Source organism: Ascochyta rabiei, chromosome 1, assembly GCF_004011695.2.
Source record: "Ascochyta rabiei chromosome 1, complete sequence".
Taxonomy (NCBI): Eukaryota; Fungi; Ascomycota; class Dothideomycetes; order Pleosporales; family Didymellaceae; genus Ascochyta; species Ascochyta rabiei.
This window is the reverse complement of record NC_082405.1, coordinates 3,003,298-3,026,473: the sequence shown is the minus strand read 5'-3', so window position 1 is coordinate 3,026,473 and position 23,176 is coordinate 3,003,298. Positions and strand designations below refer to the sequence as shown.

Genomic DNA, 23,176 nt, shown 5'->3' with positions numbered 1-23,176 from the left:
TCCGCAACGAGTGATGTCAGTGGGATGCTTTCTCTGTTTGTTTCCTTCTTCTTTCTCCTTGTCAGCTGGATTCTAGCGGCAATTCTGTCTGGCCTACAGTGGGCGTTGGCGATGTTGGCTTCATGTTCCATCAGAGCGTGACCTCTCACCCTGTCACTCTCCTTCACGCACGTGACACGATCCACTTGCGCTTTCCTCAGCCTGGGGCCGCCGCAGTCTAATTACGTCTTCGCGCTCATGACACTCGCTCAGCACGACCATCTCCAACACCGCTCTTTATCAACTATGTTTCTTGATCGTGCAACGGAGTGTGTACGCCAGGCGCCAGGCGGCAGCCAGCTTCACTCTCACCGCTGCTGCAACCGTTACAACGGCGAGGTGCACAGACGGCTGCGAGCACCTATTGGCAAATTTCTCCGGTGGACGCGATCCAACGTTCTTCAACCTCAACTATAGTACTATACTGACTGCTGGAGAACACAATGATCACTCCTGTGATCAAAAGGGAAGTGAGCCCTGAGCAGCCGCTCGCAGCTATACCCTCACGACGCACAAGAGGAGCCATAACCTCTATGCACGCTCTTTTAGCGCCGACTCGCAATGGCGACTGCGATACGAAGTCTTCTGTACCACTAAAGCCATCACCGCGATCGAAGCCACCCGTTCAGGTGAAGACAAAGATGCTATCCACGGAGCTGTACCGTTTCGCTGCCGACCTCGCTGCGCTGCCGGCACCAGCCACATATCGCAAGGGCTTTTCATGCAATTACAAGGCTAGAGGGGCTGGTGTGGCGGATAGTCCACGTGCCATTACGCCGTCAGTGTTGTCGTCGCTTTCATCTCAAGCGATTTCGGCCCCGCCGCTACCAAAACAAACAGTCGCGTCCATCCAAACACACCCAAATCACCTCGTTTTGGCAGGCCACAATTCCACACGTTTGACTCGAATCTTGAGTCACGGCTTTCCTCTACGCACATATTCACGACATAACGCGCACACGGCAGCCATGGAGGGATTCCCGTTCGATCAATGCAACGCGACTGGCGATGTCGCAGAAGGAGACATGAGCATGTTCAATACAAACATGCTATTTCCCGGTATGTGTTAAACAGTGTTCGCTACATCTGAAACACAGCAGTCATTGACTCTCGCCAGCAGGAATACCTGACATGGTCACGTTAACACGCAACGAGTACCAGACTCAACAAGTTTATACGCAGATCCTCCAAGACTCGAACTTCGCGACTCAACAAAAAGGTCAGCAGTCTACCATAGTTGGTTTTCTTAGCGTGCTGATAATCTTAGTTGACAAGCAGCACGTCGTCATCAGCGAGCTGGCTGATTTCAACCGGCACATGCACTCCACAATGCACAAGCTCGACGCGCGCGTTGCTCAACTCGAGCACGACAACGCGTACTTTCGCTCTATCGCTGCAAGCCATGCCGTGCCAAGTCTCCCAGTACAGGCGCCCTCAGGCACAGTCAACGATGGTCTCCCTGAAAATAACAATCGCAGCCCTTTCTCCAGGCTGAGTCAGAAACAAAAGCTCGACAACAGTTCCGCAAAGCGTCCTGTAGCCGATGCGTTCGCAGCAGAAGGCGTAACAATGCCTGGCAGAACCAAGTACCGGAAGAAGCTGCAGGTGAACATTCCTGGCAAGGAGAACGGAGTGCCTCTGGGACTTGGTCTGCCCACTCCGATGCCCTCGGTAAGTGCTCCGCACCGCGAACATCTGTATCCCATTTGACCAAATACAGGCTCTTCAGCCTGCATCTTCCTCGGCTGTGGCAGCCGCATTCCTGAACACTCCCAGAACACCTTACACACCGGGTAGGATCGGTCCCCCCGACTCATACAAGAGGACTACAACATCGATCAATAAGAGGGATATTCACAACCTCAATAGGTTCATTCCCCCGGCCAACGTTCTGCTACCTATGGTACCACTGACGGATACTGAGGTGATCGTCTACTTCTTCAATTCGCTATCGAAACCGATGGTATCACTGCGCTTGTACGCTCGCGGCTGGGGCCCAGCGTCGATCGTTCAAGCGCTTAACGACCACCGTGAGGTCGAGCCACCATATCTCCGTAATACCTGCTCCGTCAAGTGTACCACCGCTATCAAGAGCGGGAAGAGGCAATACGGCAACGAGTGGGAAGAAGAGCAACGCGCCGTGTACGCAGAGGCTGATGACTGCAAAGCTACCGATCTCATTCGTCCAGACGACGATGAATCTGTCGATTACTACATTCGCGCATTGTGCGCCAATCTCAAGCAGCACCCCGATGGAGAGAATGCTGGTATCTTCACAGCCTGCGTGAAGTACTGTGCTGAGCACAATGCGCCGTATACTACCTCTAATGTGTGGCAGCTCGCCGTCGATCTCCAGGACGGAAATGTTCCTCAGCACCCGTCGTCTCCTAATCTTTCCGATGTAGCTCCTGAACCGCAGAATCATGAGCACATCAAAGAAGATGATACCGATGATGAGTGGAGCGAAAACGGAGCTCCACTTTCGCCTTCTCCGCTGGCGAAGCGCAAATCGAACACGACTCAGTCTTCTGGTTCGATTGGTTTCACAGCTGTGAATGCTTTGCGCGACCTGAACAGTGATGCCGACGAGTGAAGTGTCAAAGACATGGCATTCAAAGCTTGAAGAACATGCATTACGGATGGTTCTCGAAGAATCAAGCATAAAAGAAGGCGAGAGAAGACTAAATTGATTATGAGCTACTTCTGGGTCTTTTTATGCTGGGGGCCGGCTGTTGAAAACGGATGAAGGTGGCAGGATGCGATGAGACTAAAATGTTTGGTATCTTACATTACGTGTGTGCGGTTTGAAAGAAAATGATGGGGTATGACCGCGGCTTGCGTCGTTTGAAGTATTAGAGATAACCAAGCGATTGCCGTGCGCAGCTTTGCTTGCAGTTTGCTCTCGGGGCCAGCTTCCAGAGTAGGGACGAGCAATCTCTGGATCAACTTCGCAAATGGCAATAAAGAAATGTACGCACCAACTATCGTCTGCTAGTCGTGATATTCAACTTCACCTATTGTTCGCCCGGTGAACTGTCTGCTTTCTCCAAGCATGATCGTTATCACTACACACGTCTTTGCCCCACTCACCTTAACTTGAGTATTTCGCGATCTTGTTTGTAGATTGACGAGACTCACTACGCCAATAACCTCACTTCTCAGCAGAGCTACGCTACAGCTTTCCAAACGCAGTCGAACCCGATTTCGAGCTACTCCAACCTACCCATGCTGCCTGCCAATCCTGAGCTAGGCTCAAACATGGGCGCTCAAGCCACGCTGTTTGCGCCGCCACAAGTCACGAGCTGTAACCCATTTTTGAACGCGCAGCCTGGCTTCCATTCTGGCAAACCCAAATCGTGGCCTACTACGATGGATCGACACAGCGAGAATCCGATGCATCGGCATCACTATCAGCAGCAGCAGCAGCAACAGCAGCAGCAGTCATTGAGTCAGCCGTATCTTCAACGGTATCAACAGCAGAGCGCAAACATGAGTCAGCAGCAACAACGACGAACACCCCAAAACCACGACCAGAGACAGCATCAGCAAAAGTGGCAGCTTCACAATCACTTTCACTACCGACAACGCAACAATCCGTCCATGGATTTTACGACACCATTTCTTCCACAAAATACACAACCGACGATCAAAGCCGCACATCCCGAGCACAAGTCGTTCATGATGATCACACCATCAATCCACAATACGTCGGGTATCGTTAAAACCACGCAGCAGTTCTCTCAGCAGTACCACAGATCGGCAACTCCCAAGCCTAAGGCGCTACCTGTCACCCAATTGCCTTCACCACAACTTACACCAGTCAAGCATACGCACAATCCACGACCTATAAGCACGAAATCTTCAATACCAAACATGCAATACAAGGTAGCGCCCTTGACTAGTGTCTACAAGAGCCAGCAGAACAAACTCGCTGAACGCGCATGGCTCGAGGGTGAGCGCCAGCAGCGAAAAAGGCAATACAACATGCGGCGCAAAGAACTGAAAAGCGACGGGAACGCTCTTTACCACAGCTACAATGAGTTCCTTTGGTATTTTCCCCTCGGCCGCGGCGAGCGTTCTAATATTTATCTGGCTGGCCTCCTCGCGAACCAGTCCATGCCGGCAGAGCCAAACAGTGACCGAGGTCTCGCTATCCAATATGCGAAGAAGAACTGGCAGTGTTACTGGGAGCTGAAGGACTTGAAGTACGTGATACAGCAGGCGCAGGAATATAGGGAGAAGGTAATGGCACAGCAGCAGCACACGCCGATGGATGGGACACACGCAACCAGGCTTTAGGCGCGTCACCAGGCACATGGCCCTTCGATGCGATTCTCTTGCACTTCCACTCAGAGAACATGCTCTTAGATAAAAGCATAGAAGTCTTGCGGAATCTGGTCGTAGGATGTGGATATCTGGCCAAAGCTAATTCCCAAGGCGCAGTGCAACCTTTGCTCATGGATGGGCTTGCAAAGGCTGACTAGGTCCCATTGCGAGATGGCTCGGTAGAAGCCTGGATGATGTTTCGCCCAATTTTTGGCAACCAGTCTCAATACTGTTATCCAATTCAGTTGCATGTCTATAGCCATAAATTTTCATTCTGCTAGCGCATGAGGCCTGTACTAGTCTTGGTGCCTTAGTTGAAAGGCCGTCGCTTTCTTCCCGCAATCTCACCCAACTGGTTTGTTGGTGATCTGGTTCGTTGCTGTTGGTTGGGATAAAACGGTCCATACCTAGTCTGCGATGCACTTGTTGGTCTTAAATACTCCGAGGAGGTAGGCATGGCGCGTCAAGAGTGGCCATCTTGCATGCAAGTTACGTACTACTAGCTCCCTACATATTGAGTCTCAGTGCACCGTTCTAGTACTGCGCATTCGTATGTGGTAGTGAGACTGCCTTCACGTAATTTTAATAGACATGTGTAGTTTGGTTCGTCAAATACTGGAAGGCTAACCCCATTAGGAAACCATCTGTGAACGCTGATTGATCTCCATATTAGAACCATTGTTGGGCTACCAAGAAACGGTCTTTGGTTGCTGTAGCGTCGTTTCTTATCTTGACTGCTTTGGTTCGAAAAAGTCCCAAAGAAGTGGGAAACAGCTTTGCTCAGCGAACCGGATGCCTTTCCACACGACATAGCAGCACTTTTGGAATTTTGAAATCAGGTTCATTCATTTTTCAGTATTATCGAGATATTCTTCTTCCTATTTCAACCCTTGTGCATCCGCTGGAATTCTCTATCCTTGCATTCACACACTTTCAACATCAGAATACACAATTCATACATTCATCATGTCTTCCACATCGAACATTGTTCCTCCTGAGAAAACGGGCAAGCCTGGCCGCCCCCCAGTGTATGCCAGAGATTCAATAACCAACAAGCCAATCCGGCCCGCTGGAGCGCCAAAGCAGAAATATAGCGCTCGAAAGAAGGCCGGGACTGGAGAGGCAGTCCAAAAGGCGACAGTTTCAGCACCGAAACGAAAGAACACGGCTGATGCCCCCGACATGCAAGCAGGGTCCTCGAAGAAGCAAAAGTGCAAAGACCCGGAGATTGGTCAGGAAAGGGCTGGATCCACTCTTGAGGATCTTGAGAGGAACGAAGAGGAATCTGAAGGGGGACCCCCGCGCTCTCCCACCCCGGAAATCATTTCAATCACCGCCAACACCATCTTCCTCGACACGCTTGATCACTCCTGCTTCAAGCCTTGTACTGACGAGTTCTGGGCTGTCATGTACAGCAAAGAGGGAAAAGGAAGGGCACCTTACGATGCGATTAAATGGACCACGCATCCTAGGCACGTCAGGGAGGCAGCCGGTCTGATGAAGGCCATGAGGCCGCAGTTTTGTGAGTGGATGGAGAAGGATTGGTGGCCTGAGGAGATGAAGAGGCTGGCGAGCGAGAACGTGCAGAAGATGTTGGATGAGGCCTGGGGACACAGGGCGCCAGATCAGGAGATGGTGACAGAGCCGAAATGGGAACTCCTTGAGATCCCTTTCGAGCTGTCGTGCGAGTTGTAGCTGAGCTACTTCTCACAGTGTATGACGCTTCACGGGTTATGGATTTTTTTTGTTCACGTCTTACTTTAGCAAATCCGTCGCAGCAGCCACTCTGATGGCAGCTTGATGGTGGTGAAGGGGGTTAAGAGTGCACATTATTTGGGGTGTGGCATTTGGGTTTAGATTTTCTCTTTGATAATTGGATTCGACTGTGGAATCCATGCGTCAAAAACTATCATCGTCAAACAGCTCCAGTTTTCGCACCAATGCGTTGTTTCCAGTGTTCTGTGAATCTTTCTCCATTGTTGATCATTTGAGCTCGTGTGAAGAAGATACCGCCTCCGAGGCCCGAGAGATTTTGTAGGTGGCCCACGTGAAGTGTGATTACGGTATGGTGGTGTGTCTTGCGCATCTCTCAGCAGCCTATAGCATGCCTGCAAGGAAGCCAATACCGGCTCCAAGGCTGATGACGACCCATCCAGCGCCCATGGCACCAGGCATCACCTCCGTTCGTCCAGCTGAGCCGGTCATGTTCATGCCAGCCATTGCTCTGCCAGTGGCTGTTGTCATGCTCATGCCGCTCATGCCGCTCATGCCGCTCATGCCGCTCATCCCTTTGCCGTTAGACATAGTCATCGAGGCGTCCATCGACATGCCGCTCATGCCAGACTCCATAGAAGGAACTGTGGCAGTGACAGCAGCGGTGGCGGCAGCTTCGCTGTTCCACATCATTGTAACGACCTCGGTATCTGATACAGTAGCGGTCGCTGATGGCTTCGATATCATGCCGGACTGAGCAAGAGCTAGCGGTGCGAGAACCAGGAAAGTGGCGGCGAGAGACTTTGAGTACATTTTGGCTGGCTGATTGTGGTTGTTTGTCGATTAAAAGATAGTAATATTGGTCGTGAAGTGTCGTAAGGAGTGTATTGTAGTGAGTCCTGCTCGAGAATGGAATGGCCGATGCCTAGGGTGTCGAATGAAGGTTGATGAATGGACCGCGAATGGGTGCTCCTCTACACTTAAATGAACGACTGGATTGTGCGACACGCAATGCGTAGACCCGTGACTGTTAAGTCGCAGATCCTGTTACGCCAAGCATTCGGGAGGATGATACTCCACCCCAGCATAACATCACGCTCGACCGCTCCAGCCACAATCCCATTGCGAAAATGTAAGGTAGGGCATAAACTGACGAAACAGGTGCTGCAAACATTGCGGGAGTGCTGTTCGATAATCGTTGCGAGAACGTTTCGTCGTGGGTTTCGGCAGGGATGGCGTTGATCCTGCACGCTAGATTCGGGGAGGGAAAGCGTGTGAAGCTGAAACCCTGGCGTTGGTGCTTGTTCGCACCTCAGGCTTCAAACCATCACTCTTTCCCCCATCACTCACGAAGCTGATAACTGTGCACAAAGTAACGCACTACGAAGCGTAACAACGACATATGCAAGAGCTAGCAGCAAGTATATTGAATATGCCGGAGATAGTCTCCGCGGGTCACAGGCCGTGCACAGCAGAAGAACAGAGGGCGCCGGTTGCCACAACGCAGTTTGTCGGAGAGGACAGCGACTTTTCCGGGCGACTCGCGATGTCTACTGCCCTATTTATCTGATAAGCAAGAGTTATCTGCAGCGTTATCTGTCCTAATTACTCTCCAATATCTGCTCGAGCAGCTCATCTGACGCCCAGATACGCTGCGTCCGCGCGCGCTCGATACAGGCCATGTGTTCCGGACTCTCGTTCCACGTGGAAGCTTCTGGGGAGCTCAGAGCGAACAGGATCCGCTGCTCAAATGCCCACCTCAGGTTCTCTGCCCATCCGCTGATGTCCCACGGGTGAGGTTGTGTGATCTGACCGAGGGAGCGATATGGCGGGGTGAGGCGAGGACCTCCGAAAGCGTACGCGTTGTAGGAGTCAAACTCTCCAACAGCGCCTTCAGCTTGGAAGACCTGCGCAAGAGTCGATGCCGCTGGAGCTCTCACTATGCAGGGTGTCGGTGGCACGTATTCAGCCTAGCTACATGTCAGCACCACGCCGCGGTCGCACGGTATTACCACCTCTAGACTGGCTAACGACACGAAGGCCCTGAACAAAAGCTCGTCGCTGGTGCACTCACTGGCTGTCGCACATAGGGCGTGCCGTATCTCCCGTCTGTTTCTGACACATCGACAACCTCCATATCCGCTGCATCTTCTGGTCCCGTTTGTGCACTCTCTTCTCTCACGGTCCTGCGTTTGTACAAGGGACCTGCCTTCAGTGACACGCTTCCCAACCTCGTTCTTGTAACTGATCTCCTTTTATCCAGACTGTTCCCCTTCAGCGCCTTCCGTGCATCAGGCAGTCCGGTCCCTTGTAGCGACAGTGCGGGCCTTGGTAAGGGTGGCGGTGGTCTTTTGTTCTCCCATCTTCTGAAAACCATTTCATCACTGTTCTCACCTCGCACCTTAGCCGGACCTCCCAGCAGCTCCAGCAGCTCTTCGTAATCTACTGGGTACCTCCACCCACCTTCAGAGTTCTGCACACAGTATTGCACCATTCTTGTTAGATCCAGTGCATCGTCTCCTTCTGGCATCATCCTTACGTCTGCAGCAAGGTCTTCGAACAGCACATCCTTCGCCGTCACTCTCTGCGCTGTCTGAAGGTTGTCCATCGCCAGACTACTTCTGTCCCACGAAGTTGTTCTACGGGCATGCCATTGGTCGTGTTTCTTGATGGTCCAGTGTGTGTAGCCTGCCTTCTGCATCGTCTTATACATGGCCTCTCCGCAACAATTGGCGCTCCATTCGTTTTCCAGATCACGATGACTATTGACAATCGCCCAGATGGACTTTCGTGTGCCACTGTTCGAGATCATCCGATATATAACGTCGGCGCGATAGATGGTGTTCGGAAAGAATGTGAGTAGCTCGACAGCAGTAAAGTTCGCTTTGCTAGGGAATGACATGGCACCCGGAGGCGCATTGTCGCCAAAGCCAGATCTGGTCCGATACGCCTTGCGCTTGGGGTCCGCCATGACGCATAGTCGATCGCTAAAAGAAACGGAAAGAGATGGTCGCGCAGGACTCCGGATCGCGGTGGAGGCCTTGCCTGTAAGGGACGATAGGCAAAGCGTCAGTGAAAGCGTCAGTGCTTGGAGGGAACTTTCGCGCGCAATCTGGCTGCTACGCCTTGTTTGGAGGCACAACAAAGTATTGTGGCCCGAGCGCAAGCTCTCCCGTTTAGCTGCCTCTCCCACACCAACCTCTTCCTCCACCCCTGGCCAGTCCAGTCGTTACGCACGTTTGGAATCTGAGCACACTCTTTGGATCGTCCGGATACGACAGCAACCCCAGGTTTTTTTGCTCTGCACTTTGGAAGTGAATTGGCCTTTGCAGGTAGGCCTTTGCCCCCTTCCTACTTGAACTTCAGCCGGAAGCTTCACTTTAGCGCAGCTGTAGCTCGCACAGTGTGTACTGATTTACTAAATATCAAAGCGGACAGGATGGCGCCGATTGCAAAGAACAATGCCTTTGGGGCAGGCAGTCCTAGCTGGAACCTCTCGTTCCCTGAAGGCAATTTGACAGCCGCCGAGATCATTGCCTATCTACCGCATTGGCTGAAGTCGATAGACGTTATCCTCAGATTCGTCAACCACGGTGGTCGATCTGTCACGGTCACACACTTGCTTCACAAGTTGAGGATCATGCCTAGCGCCAACTACCAAGCCAACTCTACGACCATCATGATGCATTACGCTATGCGTCGCGCTGGTCATGAGGAGTGGACGATTGGTACACGCCATGAGTACGAGAATGATCGTGAGTACGACGAGAACAGCTTGTACGTGGGTGACTTCCGGCCGCCCCGTATTACACACCCCAAGAACGTTTCTACCAAGCAGAAGGGCAAGGACGTAGAGCTGGCACGTAACTGCGCGGCTGACCCCATTTCATTCAAGGACTTGGCGCTTCACATCAAGGAACATCCTTCAGGTCATGATGCACTTGATCTTACCCGCTGTGTTGACTACGCTCTCAAGCACCCAAAAGAGCAGTGGCTCTTTCCTACCGATTTTGAAAAGTTGGTGAAGCATCTTGGGGGTCCGCTGCTCGTCACTCACTCTCACCTTGACTCACAAGTCTTCAAACGATACGACGCTCTCTTCAAGGCGCACGGTCCCGGTAGACTGCCTGCAAAGTACAACAAAAAGGCGAAGACCGAATCCGAGATTGACACCGACTCTAATACTGACTCTGACACCGACACCGAGTCCACGTCCACGCCTGAGCCCAAGCCCAAACCCAAGAAGAGCAACAAGAGAACTGCTACCAGAAAAACCAAGAAGGTCATGCGCGAGGCACGAGGAAGCGCGTTGACAGGTGTCGCTTCACTCTCACAAGGAAAGCGCGGATTTGACGAAATGGAAGAAGGCAACGATGATGAGGGTGGCAGGAGGAGGAGCGGTCGAGTCAAGAAGGCGCCAGTCTACTTTGACAACGATGATGCTACGGTACGATTTTGATACTGTCGACCACTGACCCATGCATGCTGAACTTTATGCTTAGGATGTCGAGATCATGGATACGGGCTACGTCACTCCTCGCAAGAAGCGCAACCTTTCACGGGTCCCGCCTATGCCCAAGGAGGAGGAGAGTGACTTTGAAGCTACCGAAGAGCTCGAGTCTGACGACGAGAAGCTGCCCATTGTCGACGAAGCTGCCAACGACTCGGACTTTTGCACACCCACTGCCGCACGCAGCAGGCGCCTTGCTTCCGGTCAATTCATTCAACAGCAGTCTCCCGCCATTCTCATGGAGCAGTTCCGCGCTGGCCTCGCAGCCGCAAAACCTGCTCACAAGACCTTCATGGACCATACCCCCGAGATGGTGGCCGCGGCCCGCGCATATGAGCACCGCCTACCCCTCTACCTCACACCCCCGGCCCTTTCAGCAAACCGCATGATTATCGACCCGTACACCGTGTACCTCTACGCACAAGACGGATGCCGCAACGAAGACGAGCTCTGGGCCTCCGCACTGTCGACGTACCGTTTTGGCGGGCCGCGCCGCCACTCGCCGTTCCGTGAGTTGTATCGCTTGACAGAACCGATGGTTTGGGACACGAGTGACTGGGCGGAGAATATCAGGTGGGCGAAAGAGCAGTACAAGGAATTTGGCGTCGAGACCTGGACTGAGTACGACGACCATCTCGATTGCATCACCAGGTGGAGGATGCAGACCATGTGGGTCAGTGAGGAGGTGATCTGCGCGGGAATGTAGAGAGGTGGTGAGAGTGTAAACGACGAGCTCGGAGTAAGGAGCAAGTAAAGGACATGGCTAGTCGACAGCGTACTGAAGGGTTTTCCCAAGCGCCTTGGAGATTTGGGCGCCAAATAACGGCATGCGCGACGCGATAGTCTCACAAACACGGAAGACGCATATAGCCGCTACACTTTTGTACGGCATCACGATGTACCGTAAAATCATGAAAACCACTACAACGCATTGCGTAAACTTTATGCACTCACCCCGCGTGTCAGCCATGAACCTTTGCATCTTTGATTCTTTGACGCCGATTGTTGTTATTTTTGTTTCTCTGTTTGTTTGCACAACACAACGACCCACAAACCACCATGATGCCCACAGGGTCTTCTCATTACTCAATTATTTTTTTACAACTGCACACAACCAAAGCGTGGAGACTCAACTAGCTCCGACTCAACGAGGAAAACGTGCAAGGCAGATTTTGTATCGGTGTACAAAGCCACTCGTTGCGCAACGTGAACCATCCGTCTCTGTCGCCTCATGAGCATGCTGCTATCCCGTCGTCACATGCTCGATCGAGACTTGCAACATCTCTGACCATTCCTGGGTTGCCGAGAATCACCAGACCCAGCATCTCAAGAGCCGCGATCGAGACGGAAACACCTCGACGTTGTCGCTGACTGGAAATCCAAGTCTTGGGGAATCGGAGACGAGGAATCTGGTGGGTGGTCTCTGGTTGGAATCATCGCATGCTTGTGTCGATGAGCTCCCACGGTGGGCCATCTTCTTGGGTGCGCTGCATACTCGCAGGGAATGTCGCGGGTAGCTGACCTGAGACTGGCATGGCCTGATCAGAGTAGATAGCGCCGAAGCAGGAGACGATTTCTTCGTCCCTCTGCTGTACTGTTCGCAAATGGATGTCGAGGGGATCGAAGATGGATTTTTTTTTTTTTTGCTCTGGAAGATTCCCTTACAGCGCCAGCGGATGTGGGGCCAGGAGTCTGATCGAACAACGCCCTGGGGTTGTCTGCTTCCGCGGCGGTTTGGAGGCTAGGCCTCGTGTAGTGGTCATTGTTGGAAGTAGTGGGAATCAGATCCTCGTGTCGACCACCGTAACCAGCAGGACTGGAAGCGGAGCTATGCCTGAAGCGTTTGGCTGGACTGTCTTCAACATAGTACTCTGCAACGTTGGTTTTTCGCTCTGGCTTCCGAGTGAATCAGATGGCATGTCCTGGACAAGTATGGTCGCAACACCGTGACTGGTGGGTGGTGAACATGTTTAGTCATCGAAGCCTACTTCAGAGCCATGTGCACTGGGCAGGTACGATATGCCGGTGTTCCAAGATTCATAGCCGCAGGAATATTCAGACTCTCGACAAGGGTAGCCGTTTCGGGCAAACGGGGGTGACAGAGATGTTGCGACCCCAGACAGAGGAGCCTGATGCCATTCGGTATTTGGTTCTCAGCTACCGTGGCTCTGTATTGGTCTGTTGTTGTCATAAGCCAGAGGGTCAAACCTGCTGTCTGGCATCATCAGCTTGCTGCCTCTCAGGTAGTTGATGAGGTTTTCTGGCTTGTGCCATTTATTCTGCGTTGGTTCTGGTATCAAATGAACCGTTTGAGTAATCCCACACGCTGGTAGAGACTCGATAAGGGCCGATAGCCATACTTCCAGAGAGACTGGACCTGTTCCTCTCTAGGTAGTCATTATTCGGTATCTATGACAGCACACGCGGTTTAGACTCATGTCTGTGGTTGATACCGGCTTCCCTCTCGGCAAGAGCGTCAACGCTCGCTATCTTAATCTGTTCATCAGCTGAAGGAGACGTGGAGGCGCTGTGATCAGGAAGAAGTAAAGTGCGAGGCAGCTCCTAAGGTATTTTCAGGCTGAAGGCGGATATCTTGCTTGTTATAGCAGGCACGTCCTGCTACATGCACCTAGCCCCATCCCCAAGGCCACAGTGAAGCACATGATCGCAAACTTGCATTCACCTACACCAAATTTTGCATTGAGTAAGCGTTTTATAGACAACAAGACGGCCAGGCTTATAGCTTTGGCCTTACAGCAGTGCTACATAGAGATCCTGTCTATGGCATTCTGTAGCTTAATGCTAGTAGCTGTAATTATTTCAACTCTAAGCTTAGTAGCGTTAACTATGGCAACGCAAATAGGTATAGTCCTAAGACGTTGTAAAAAGCTTGTCTTAAAGAAATTTCAAACACTAAAATAAGACGACTCTATATATTAGACCGGATGTATTTTTATAACAAGCAGCCTAAGAAAACTGTCACTAGAGGGGTAACACACCTGCAGCAGCGCTTCTCGTGCTGTCTTCGAGAACAAGGTTCCAGGAAGAGGACACTGAAGAACCGGCCTCTACCTCGAGAAACCGTGTAAAAACCGCTGGCGGCCTAGCTAAAGTTCCCATCTGACTGCCTTTGTAGCGATGATTGAGTAGCAATGGAGATGAGCGTTGGCATTATAGTCTCCAGCGAATCTCTAAATGTGCATCGCCTGGCTTTGTACAAGTTGCGTTTTCTCTGGCTTCGGCTACAGAGTCAGCTCCGCCGTGCCGTTTGACAAACGAGCCAGTCGCCCGCCATGACAGGTCGTAATGCGTTGCCTCACATGACATGGCATCACGATCTCGTCCTCACGACACGCGCCTTGATTTGAAGGAAGGACGCAAGGAAGGACGCAAGGAAGGAAGTAAGTGAAAAGGTCATGAAGGAGTTGATGTATAGGGGAGTAGATGGGCAGAGTGGAGCTGGTTTATCTGTATAGTGGCAGAAGGCGCGAGGTCCTGCATGGAAGATGGTTGTAGAGTAGTGCAGAAGTTGTGTGAAGAACAAGAATGATGATGGTGATGATGGTGATGATGGTGATAAGATGATGATGACAATAATAATTGTAATGATGATAGGATAGATGGTATATATAGTACACAGCCCTACATCGTAAAACTCTGAAAAGTGAAGGATTCCATCGCTCCTCTACCGCAGCCGAGGCGTTCTCCCTACCTCTGGACTCCCGACGCCGCTGCCCCTGCGCCGCTCCTCGGGGCCCATCAATTTCACTGGGCCGGTGCCCAACTTCCTTTCAAAAACGCGCATGACCAGCGCCTGCACGCTCCTCTGGACGTCTGTCGCCATCTCAGTGCCTAGCAGGCCAACAATCAAGGGTGCAAACACATCGGTTAGGCGCTCGAATTCAGCGTCCGGGAACCCAGCATACCCATCGAGCACGCTGACGACGACCGGCCGCCAGGTGACGATATTTCGCTGCTGCGTCTCCTCGTCGAGTTCAATGTACGACTGGATGATGTCCTCGCACAGCGGGATGAGGGCTTTTTCCGTCTCGCTGCGGCTGGCGGCGCGGTCGCTGCTCGTATCGTGGTACATGCGGAAGAGGATGCCGACGTAAACAGAGGCGGAGCCCGACTCTTGCTTGAGGAGGTTGGGGGGCTGCTTCATGAAGCCCTCGCGGAAGAGGCGCGAGCGCAGGTCGCGGTCGGCGTTGAAGCGCTTGGCGAAGTGGTAGGATTTCTTGAGCACCGCCATGAGGCGGAGCAGCTCGCCGGATGGGATGTTGGAGTAGACGAGTTCGTTACCGAAGAGCTCCTGCACGGTTTCTATCATGAGGAGTTGGAGGACGCATTTTGTGATGATCTGGTTGAAGAACCGGCGTCGTGCTGCAGTGACGACGACAGGAGGTTGCTGCAGGTTGCCATCCTCCGGGCGGTAGTCTTCGAGGTCTGTGGTCTGCCGTGTGGGAACATCGCCGGCGGTGGCCTCGGTGACGAGAGAAGGGCGGCGCGGGGTGTCGAGGCCATTGATGCCGAGCCCGGCGGACGGGTTTTCCTGCTCAGAGGGCGGGGTCTCCGGCGCGGTGTTGGAAGATTCGGCGATGGACCTTGCGTCATCGGAATGGCTACGGCCGCCGTTGAGAGGCGTGGCGGAGCCGCTGGTGGCAGCGGAGAAGAGCGCTGAAGCTTCGGTGCGGTGGAAGAGATCGACAAAGGCTTTGACGATCTGGCTCCAGTGTTCCGGCTTGAACTTCTGCACGTTCTGGAGGATGAGTTGCTGCAGGCAGTTGCTGCCGATGCGGGCGAGCGTGTCGTTCTCCTGACAGATGCAGAGCGCCAGCAGATCGAGGAAGCGGTCGAGCATGTACTCGAGCGACTCGAAAAAGTGCGTGAACAGCTTGATCATGTTGCGGAGGGCCTGGATCATGGTTGTGGAGAGCCAGACGGAGAGCTCTTCGTGGTTGAGCACCTTTGTCATCTCCGACTTGGACTTGAGGACCATGAAGATGGGGTAGAGCAGCTGTCGCCAGAGCATGTCCCAGAACTCACGCGGAAAGTTGCTGCCGTAGCTGATGAGCGTGTCGAAGAGGTAGCTCAGCGCTCTGGAGCGCACTTCGAGGTCTTCGCCGGTCATGAGCACGTCGTGGAAGGCGAACAGGACCGGGAACCAGAACTGCTCTTCCTGCGTCTGTCGGGTGGGCTGCTTGGGGATGGAAGAGCCCGTTTCGGAGTGCTTCAGGTAGCCGGCGTGAGCCGACAGCGAGCACTCTGGGGTCCGCAGCATCTTCGGCACCGACGACTTCAACAGCTCAATGGCCTGCAGCGACTTCTTCTGAAACTTGTAGTTCTTCGAGAATTCCGTCAGACAGACGATCAGATCAGCAAAGGCGCCTTGCGAGATGACGACGCCGAAGCGCGTGTTGTAGACCTGCGTGACGTTCTCAAAGGCAAGATTGACGATGCCCTCTGCGTGTTGTTAGCGAAGCGAGTGGAGAGCGGTGGCGATGAGCTTACCGTAGGGCTCCCTGGCGGCCACGGTGAAGACGCCGAACATGGTCTTCCAGCCAGATCGGATGTTCTCGCCGCGCGCTTGTATCATCTGGATGAGGCAGCGCAGGACCATGTCCTTGACGGACACGACGCTTGCATTGTTGATGATGTGCTCGAATGGTTTGAGGAAGTCTTTCTGGAACTTGAACCCGGGCAGCTCCTCAATCTCCATAAACTTCATCGACAGCTGTCGTAGCGAGTTGAGGGCAAAGTAGACGACGTTTGTGTTGGTGTGGCACCCGACCTCGTTGAAGTGGGCGCCCAGCACTTGCCAGATGTTGGTCCACTCGAAGCGCACGCGAGTCATGTTGTATCCGCTAATCTCGACCAGCTTCTGCAGGCTGTAGGTGCGCGGCGACTCGCTCTGGCCAGACGACTGGATCTCTTGCCAGCTGACCTGGACGAGCGCCTTGACGAAGTCGACAATGGCCTCACCGGATAGATTCGCGCTGCAGGTGAAGATGCGGTCCACGCCTCGGACCATGTCGGTGGAGCGACTCTCCTCTGCCACGTCCGCGGAGAAGTGCACGCTGTTGGCGTGTGACTGCCGCCGGCGGTTTCCGGCAACGTGGACGTTCTTCTTCGACTGCGACCCCGCGTTGGACTTCAACACATCAGGCACCGCGCGCTCGTCTATGCCGGCCGAGATGAGCTGGAAGCGGTCCAGCTGCGAGACACAGGTGAGGATCTCGCGCCAAGACTCTCTCAGCAGATTGCCCTCTGTGTGTGCGACCTCGATCAGGGTCTTGAGCGCCTCCATGTTCTTCGCCTTCATCTCGCTCAGGTTGTAGAGGTTGGTGAAGCGGGCGAGGAAGGAGACAAAGGCTTGGCGGGCGTCCTCCAGATCGAAGAGGCAGGAGATGCGAATGGCGAGCTTGATGCCCTCGATGCACAGCCGGACAATGTCCATGTTGTGGTCTTGGGCCTGGCCAGAGAGGGCCATCAGGAACGGCATCCAGGTCACCTCGAACATGGGGCCGACGTGCTTGGACGAGGAAGCTGGAATGTACTTGGACACGGGCAGCGCAGTCGCCGTCCTGCGCTGAGCGCGGAGGAGCTGCTTGTAGAGCTGCTCCGTCTTGTTCGCCATGGCCTCGGACGCTTGCGCTATGGCTTCCCTCTGCAGGTCTCGAGCACCGCCCGTCAGCGCCTGGCCGATGCTGGCGAGACCGAGGCCTCCCGCGGGCTGCTGGCCGACCCAACCCTTGTCTGCAGCCGCCTCTCGCTCGGTGTTGAGGACAATCTCATTGTGCGCGATTTCATCGTAGATGCCGCGGAGGTAGTCCTCGGGCAGATCTGCGTTGTCGTTGATGCCGCGGTTGTTCTTGATGAAGTCCTCGGGCGTCATGCGAGGGCCCTTCATCTTCTTGCTGTGCTGGTCGACGTTCAGCATGATGACCGAGTAGGACAGGACGTAGGCGGTGTCGGCGTTTGCAAAGGCGTTGGGGTTGCCGGTCATGTACCGCTCGGCGAACTTCAACATGAATCGGTCAATCTTCTGCGCTTCTCCCGGCAGACGGAAACTTTGGAGGAAGCGGCGCAACGCATCCACGAATCGGGTCTTGGTGAAGTCCATCAAATCGACAAAGGCGTGCATGATGGCGATGTTGTGGGGATCAGCCTCTCCGAGGAACTCTCCCAGCGCGCCCTTGTCGATCCGTTCGTTGTCGAGGAAGAAGCGAGCAATGTGGTCGGGGGCGTCTGAAGGGATGAAGCCGTCGTTGAGCAGGACCTTGAGGCCCTTGCTGGGCTTGTAGTTGAACTGGCGCACGGCGTTTGTCATGGCGGTCTTCCTCTGCTTCGCCTTCTCCAGCGAGCTGTAGTCGTCCTCTGCGAGGGGTGTGACTGTGCCCGAGTCGGCGCCGACGGCTGGTGAGTCGGTGAGCGTTCGCGTGTCGATGGAGACCCTGAGGTCGTCCAAGGACAGCCTCGGGTCTTGAGCCTGTGGGTTTGTGTGTTCTGGCAGAGACTGCTGGGCCCAGTCGACCAGCGATCGCAGGATCTCGACCAGCGCCTCCAGAGACTCTTGCTTCATGGCGTAGTCTTGAGGGTAGGCTCCGTCCGCGTCGTTGGCCGAGTTCATGGAGACGGTGGTGAGCGAGGGGGGCAGGGTGCCTCGGGTCTGCCAGTCCATCTGCCTGCTCTGCTTCTCGCGGTGGTCTCGGTAGGCCTGCTGCTGCATCGGGGTGATGGTGACTGGGTTGCTGGAGATCTTGGACAGATGCTCGACCACGCGCTGGTACATGTTGTCGAGGGCCGTGCGGTCGCAGTCGTAGTTGAGGTAGACCTCGACCAAGGCACGGGGGTCTGCGGCCAGGCGTCTGAAGAGGGTCAGGACGTACTGCTTCTGGAAGGCGGGGGCAGCGCGCTTGTCGAGGGTGGCCAGGTAGATTTCCTTGAGGAAGACCTCGACCTCCTTCTTGAGCATGACGCGGAGGTACTTGAGCATCTGCCAGAAGATCTCGCAGGCGACCTCGAAGACGGGCTTGACGGAGCTGGCGCCGTTGCGACTCAAGCTCAGACACAGGTACTGCTTGATGGCCTGCACAAAGGTGGTGGGCTCGTCGCCGCTGGCGCTCTTGATGGTGGCGTAGGGCGAGACGAAGACGGCGATGTTGTTGTGCAGGATGGTGTGGACCATGTGCAGGGAGAGCAGCTTCGAGCGCATGCCTTGGGAGCGGACGTCCTGAGCGTGGTCGAGGGACAGGCCCTTTGTGCTCAGGCGGCACATTGCGCGGAAGACCAGGTAGGCGTCCTTGACGAAGATTTCGTCTTCGTCGTCTTCATCGGGGTGGAGGGGGGTGGTTGTGGAGGGGTTGATTGAGGAGTTGGTGTCGGCGGCCGATGCATGGCGCGAGCTGGGCTTCCCTCTGATGCGGGTGACTAGGGTGGGTGCGTTGTCGTGTATGCGGTCGTCGTTGAAGCTCATGTTGTTCTCGAAGCTCTGCAGGGTGATCTTGGGCCCGGTGTGCATGTGGACGGGCCGGTCGCTGGGCTCGTCGAGGTCCAGGTCCTGGGCGGGGTCTGGGTCGGTGGTGAGAGGGGAGGGAAGCAGGTGCGGAGTGGCATCTTGGTCGGACTGATCCAGGCTGTCGTCGGAGGGGTGCTTGTGGTTGAGCGAGGGAGGGTCCAGGTTGACACGGGCCTCCTTGACGGCGATGCGGGCCTTGACCCTCTCGAAGACGGTGCCGACCATCTGGGTCAGGGCGCCCTGGGCGACCTGCTGGTTTGCGCTGGACTTGGACAGCAGGAAGATGTTGTAGGTCAGGCGCACGGCCTTGAGCAGGCCGGCGCCGTGGACGACGATTTTGTGGTTGAGGATGGCGGCCAGCAGCGACTTGACAATCTGCAGCTGGACGTCTGGGTGGGTGGCCTCGCCCTGGAAGCAGTCGCAGATGGTGTCGATGGCGCGGTCGATGAGCGGGGCGGGGTCGGGGTTGTCGGGGTCGGGGTGTGGGTGTGGGTGTGGGTGGTGGTCGGCGGGGACGGAGAAGTACGAGTAGCTGATGAGCTTGCCGATGCAGTCGAGGGCGGTGATGGAGACGGGGACGTTTGCGACCTCCGAGGCCAGGCGCAGGGGCTCGAAGAGCAGCTCGGGGCTGATGCGGGCGGGGTCGCCCTCGCGCTTGATGGCGGCCAGGGCGGCGGCGGAGGCATCGCCGAGCTTTTTGTTCTTGCGGGCGTCCTTGGAGGCGGCGATGGTGTCGAGGGCGGTGCCGACGAAGACGAGCGAGCTGCGGGTGGCGGCGGTGGCGGCGGTGGCTGCGGTGGCGGCGGTGGACTGCGAGTCTGTTCGCGGGCGGGGGTGGGCGTGGATGCGGTGGTCGAAGATTTGCTCCGACGAGCGCGGCGTGTCTGCGCCGTTGGGGACGTTGGGGACGTTGAGGACGTTGGGGGCGGGCTGCCGTGTGTCTGTGTCTGTGTCTGGCTGTGTGTGGCCCTCGTCTTCTGGTAGGGGTGTGTCTGGCTGGGGTGTGTCTGGCTGGGGTGTGTCTGGCTGGGGTGTGTCTGGCTGGGGTGTGTCTGGCTGGGGTGTGTCTGGCTCGGGTGTGTCTGGCTCGGGTGTGTCCTGCTGTGCGTGGGCCTCGTCTTCTGCTGAGGGTGTGTGGCCCTCGTCTTCTGCCAAGGAGGTGTCTGGCTCGGGCGTGTCTGGCTGGAAAGTCTCGTGGGACGTCTCTTGGAAAGTCTCGTGGGACGTCTCTTGGAAAGTCTCGTGGGACCTCTCTTCCTGCAGCGCCTCTTCCGGCACTCGCTCTTCCTCCGCGGGCTGCGCGGCCGGGGCAGCTGGGGGCTCGTCGTGGTCGGCCATGGTGGTGCGCGTCTCGAGTCTGGAGTCTCGGCGTCAGGGCGTGGGTGCGCGGCCCTCGATCATGCTGGGTGCTGGGTGCTGGGTGCTGAGTGCTGGGTGCTGAGTGCTGGCTGCTGGCTGCTGGCTGCTGGCTGCTGGCTGCTGGCTGCTGGCTGCTGGCTGCTCGTACTCGGTGCTCTGCTCGTGCTCGGTGCTCTGCTCGTGCTCGGTGCTCTGCTCGTGCTCGGTGCTCTGCTCGGTGCCGGGCGTCCTGCAATGCACTCGGCCTGGGCGGCGCTCTTCTCTCGCCGTGTCGCTGCGGGTGCGCGTACAATGCTACGAGCCTACGGGCGATGACAAAGTGTCCCCTGCGCCCGCCCGTGGCTGTGCTCTCCGACCTCCCCTCGGAGCTCGGGGGTGCAGCCACACACGGCCGGTGCGCGGGCCTGCCGCCTTGCCCTTCGCGGCCCAGCGCTTTTTCCTCGTCGACCTGCTCCGACAAACACTTTTGTTGGGCCCGCCGCGACTCTCTGCCATCACCAGCTCCCGCTCCTCCTGCTCCTCCCACCGCGCCGCCGCGTGCCAGAGTCTCCCATCCCCCCGCCCGTCGCTCCCACGCCCCGACGAGCCGCCGACCGCGCCCCGTCTCGACACCCCCCGCCCGCCCGCTGCAGACTCTGGACCATGTCTGCCACCGCCCTCCTGTCGCGCGCCGGCGCCCAGCTGGCCTCGAGGGGCCCCATTGCCCTGCGCGCCGCCTTGGCGAGGTGCGTCTCCGGCCTGCCGCGCCGCTGAGCTTGCCGAGCTTGCTGAGCTTGCTGAGCTTGCTGACACCGCCCAGACGCACACCCGCCCTCTCGGCCCTCGCCCGCTACTATGCCTGTGAGTCGCCCGCGCGGCCCTCCTGCCCGTCCGCTCACTGACGCTCTTTCCCCAGCCTACCCCGCCCACACCGTCGTCAGCATGCCCGCCCTGTCGCCCACCATGACCGCCGGCAACATTGGCGCGTGGCAGAAGAAGGTCGGCGACTCCATCGCCCCCGGCGACGTCCTCGTCGAGATCGAGACGGACAAGGCCCAGATGGACTTTGAGTTCCAGGAGGAGGGCACCATTGCCAAGATTCTCCGCAACGCCGGCGACAAAGACGTCGCCGTTGGCAGCGTGAGTCCCCGTCGACACCCCAGCATGGCCCGCCGCTAACAAACACCCCCCAGCCCATCGCCGTCATGGTCGACGAGGGCGAGGACGTCTCTGCCTTTGAGACCTTCTCCATCGAGGACGCTGGCGGCGACAAGAAGCCCGACACGCCCGCCAAGCAGGGCAACGCCGCCGAGGCCAGCGAGCCCGCCGACACAGGCTCCCAGACCGCGCCCCCCAAGCAGCACGCCGCCCCCGTCTCCCAGGAATCCGACTCGACCGGCAACCGCCTCGAGACGTCGCTCCAGCGCCAGCCCGCCTACTCGCCCGCCGTCAAGAAGCTCGCGCTCGAAAAGGGCGTGCCCCTGGGCTCCATCAAGGGCTCCGGCCGCGGTGGTGCCATCACCAAGGAGGACGTCGACAGGTACAAGCCCGCTGGCGGTGCCCCTGCCACCGCCGCCGCCCCCGCGGCCGCTTCGTACGAGGACATCGAGGCCACGAGCATGCGCAAGGTCATCGCTACCCGCCTGACCGAGTCGATGCAGCAGAACCCTCACTACTTTGTCGCCTCGACCATGTCCGTCTCCAAGCTGCTCAAGCTGCGCGAGGCCCTCAACGCCTCGGCCGACGGCGCCTACAAGCTGTCCGTCAACGACCTGCTCGTCAAGGCCCTCGCCGTCGCCGCCCGCAAGGTCCCCGCGGCCAACTCGTCGTGGCGCGAGATGGACGGCAAGGTCATCATCCGCCAGCACAACGTCGTCGACGTCTCCGTCGCCGTCTCCACCCCCGTCGGCCTCATGACGCCCATTGTCAAGAACGTCAACGGCCTCGGCCTGCAGTCCATCAGCAGCCAGATCAAGGATCTCGGCAAGCGCGCCCGCGACGGCAAGCTCAAGCCTGAAGAGTACCAGGGCGGCTCCATCACCATCTCCAACATGGGCATGAACCCCGCCGTCGAGCGCTTCACCGCCGTCATCAACCCCCCGCAGGCCTGCATCGTCGCCATTGGCACAACAAACAAGGTCGCCGTCCCCGGCGACGTCGACGACAACGGCACACCGACAGTCGCCTGGGACGACCAGATCGTCATCACCGGCTCCTTTGACCACAAGGTCGTCGACGGCGCCGTCGGTGGCGAGTTCATGAAGGAGCTCAAAAAGGCCATTGAGAACCCTCTCGAGCTTCTGTTGTAGTCGTAATACCAGATCTAGACGTAGACGGTGCCTGTAACTTTATCCAAGGAGAGGAGGAGAGGAGAGCAGAGGAGGAAATTCTCTTGTACAACCAACTGCCAATTTCTTCGTTTTACACTCGACTCCCCGTCGTCATGGTCGTCATGGTTGCATAGGCAGTCGTGGTTGCCTACCTAGGTAGCCCGAGTGGAAGTCGAGGCAAATGCTTTCTTCACCACCCACAGCACCTCCCATGAAGATCAAAATCCCCCACCCGACTCAACCACCTCCTACACCACGCTAACCTACACATACAACCTAACCCAGACAAAACTAACCTACCTAACCTAACCTAACCTAACCTAACCTAACCTAACCTAACCTAACCTAACCAACGAATACTTTCTACCACCCTCCACCCTACTCTACCTAGATCCTGCAATC

At 56.2% G+C, this 23,176-nt stretch overlaps 8 protein-coding genes across 8 annotated transcripts, besides 18 other annotated features; 5 read left to right on the top strand and 3 right to left on the bottom strand.

Moving 5' to 3' along the window:
- Positions 1-482: 482 nt before the first annotated feature.
- Positions 483-2,632, top strand: EKO05_0000908 (uncharacterized protein; the record flags this gene model as incomplete). The annotated part of the gene is made up of 4 exons (XM_038936660.1): positions 483-1,098; positions 1,157-1,258; positions 1,307-1,710; positions 1,760-2,632. 4 exons carry the CDS (start codon positions 483-485, stop codon positions 2,630-2,632), a joined length of 1,995 nt encoding a protein of 664 aa, XP_038803452.1.
- Positions 2,633-3,297: 665 nt separating this feature from the next.
- Positions 3,298-4,338, top strand: EKO05_0000907 (uncharacterized protein; the record flags this gene model as incomplete). Its single annotated transcript, XM_038944836.2, has 1 exon — positions 3,298-4,338. The coding sequence occupies one exon, from the start codon at positions 3,298-3,300 to the stop codon at positions 4,336-4,338; it is 1,041 nt and encodes a 346-aa protein (XP_038803451.2).
- Positions 3,451-3,480: a tandem repeat.
- A 993-nt stretch (positions 4,339-5,331) lies between the features above and the next one.
- On the top strand, positions 5,332-6,060 carry EKO05_0000906 (uncharacterized protein; the record flags this gene model as incomplete). Its single annotated transcript, XM_038944835.1, has 1 exon — positions 5,332-6,060. One exon carries the CDS (start codon positions 5,332-5,334, stop codon positions 6,058-6,060), a length of 729 nt encoding a protein of 242 aa, XP_038803450.1.
- A 402-nt stretch (positions 6,061-6,462) lies between these two features.
- Positions 6,463-6,891, bottom strand: EKO05_0000905 (uncharacterized protein; the record flags this gene model as incomplete). Its single annotated transcript, XM_038944834.1, has 1 exon — positions 6,463-6,891. The coding sequence occupies one exon, from the start codon at positions 6,889-6,891 to the stop codon at positions 6,463-6,465; it is 429 nt and encodes a 142-aa protein (XP_038803449.1).
- Positions 6,610-6,651: a tandem repeat.
- A 788-nt stretch (positions 6,892-7,679) lies between the features above and the next one.
- Positions 7,680-9,049, bottom strand: EKO05_0000904 (uncharacterized protein; the record flags this gene model as incomplete). Its single annotated transcript, XM_038936409.1, has 2 exons — positions 7,680-8,048; positions 8,153-9,049. 2 exons carry the CDS (start codon positions 9,047-9,049, stop codon positions 7,680-7,682), a joined length of 1,266 nt encoding a protein of 421 aa, XP_038803448.1.
- Positions 9,050-9,517: 468 nt separating this feature from the next.
- On the top strand, positions 9,518-11,294 carry EKO05_0000903 (uncharacterized protein; the record flags this gene model as incomplete). Its single annotated transcript, XM_038936426.1, has 2 exons — positions 9,518-10,525; positions 10,581-11,294. The coding sequence occupies 2 exons, from the start codon at positions 9,518-9,520 to the stop codon at positions 11,292-11,294; spliced, it is 1,722 nt and encodes a 573-aa protein (XP_038803447.1).
- Positions 10,232-10,284: a tandem repeat.
- Positions 11,295-13,954: 2,660 nt separating the features above from the next.
- Positions 13,955-14,012: a tandem repeat.
- Positions 14,013-14,134: 122 nt separating this feature from the next.
- Positions 14,135-14,211: a tandem repeat.
- A 62-nt stretch (positions 14,212-14,273) lies between these two features.
- On the bottom strand, positions 14,274-20,444 carry EKO05_0000902 (guanine nucleotide exchange protein for ADP-robosylation factor; the record flags this gene model as incomplete). Its single annotated transcript, XM_038936993.2, has 2 exons — positions 14,274-16,051; positions 16,100-20,444. The coding sequence occupies 2 exons, from the start codon at positions 20,442-20,444 to the stop codon at positions 14,274-14,276; spliced, it is 6,123 nt and encodes a 2,040-aa protein (XP_038803446.2).
- Positions 19,134-19,172: a tandem repeat.
- Positions 19,558-19,615: a tandem repeat.
- Positions 19,875-19,915: a tandem repeat.
- Positions 20,445-20,447: 3 nt separating the features above from the next.
- Positions 20,448-20,506: a tandem repeat.
- Positions 20,507-20,608: a tandem repeat.
- Positions 20,609-20,689: a tandem repeat.
- A 418-nt stretch (positions 20,690-21,107) lies between these two features.
- Positions 21,108-22,753, top strand: EKO05_0000901 (Dihydrolipoyllysine-residue acetyltransferase; the record flags this gene model as incomplete). Its single annotated transcript, XM_038936403.1, has 4 exons — positions 21,108-21,190; positions 21,265-21,305; positions 21,361-21,584; positions 21,638-22,753. 4 exons carry the CDS (start codon positions 21,108-21,110, stop codon positions 22,751-22,753), a joined length of 1,464 nt encoding a protein of 487 aa, XP_038803444.1.
- Positions 21,214-21,254: a tandem repeat.
- Positions 21,993-22,035: a tandem repeat.
- Positions 22,318-22,351: a tandem repeat.
- Positions 22,583-22,628: a tandem repeat.
- Positions 22,754-22,799: 46 nt separating the features above from the next.
- Positions 22,800-22,827: a tandem repeat.
- Positions 22,828-23,021: 194 nt separating this feature from the next.
- Positions 23,022-23,056: a tandem repeat.
- Positions 23,057-23,065: 9 nt separating this feature from the next.
- Positions 23,066-23,125: a tandem repeat.
- Positions 23,126-23,176: the final 51 nt, after the last annotated feature.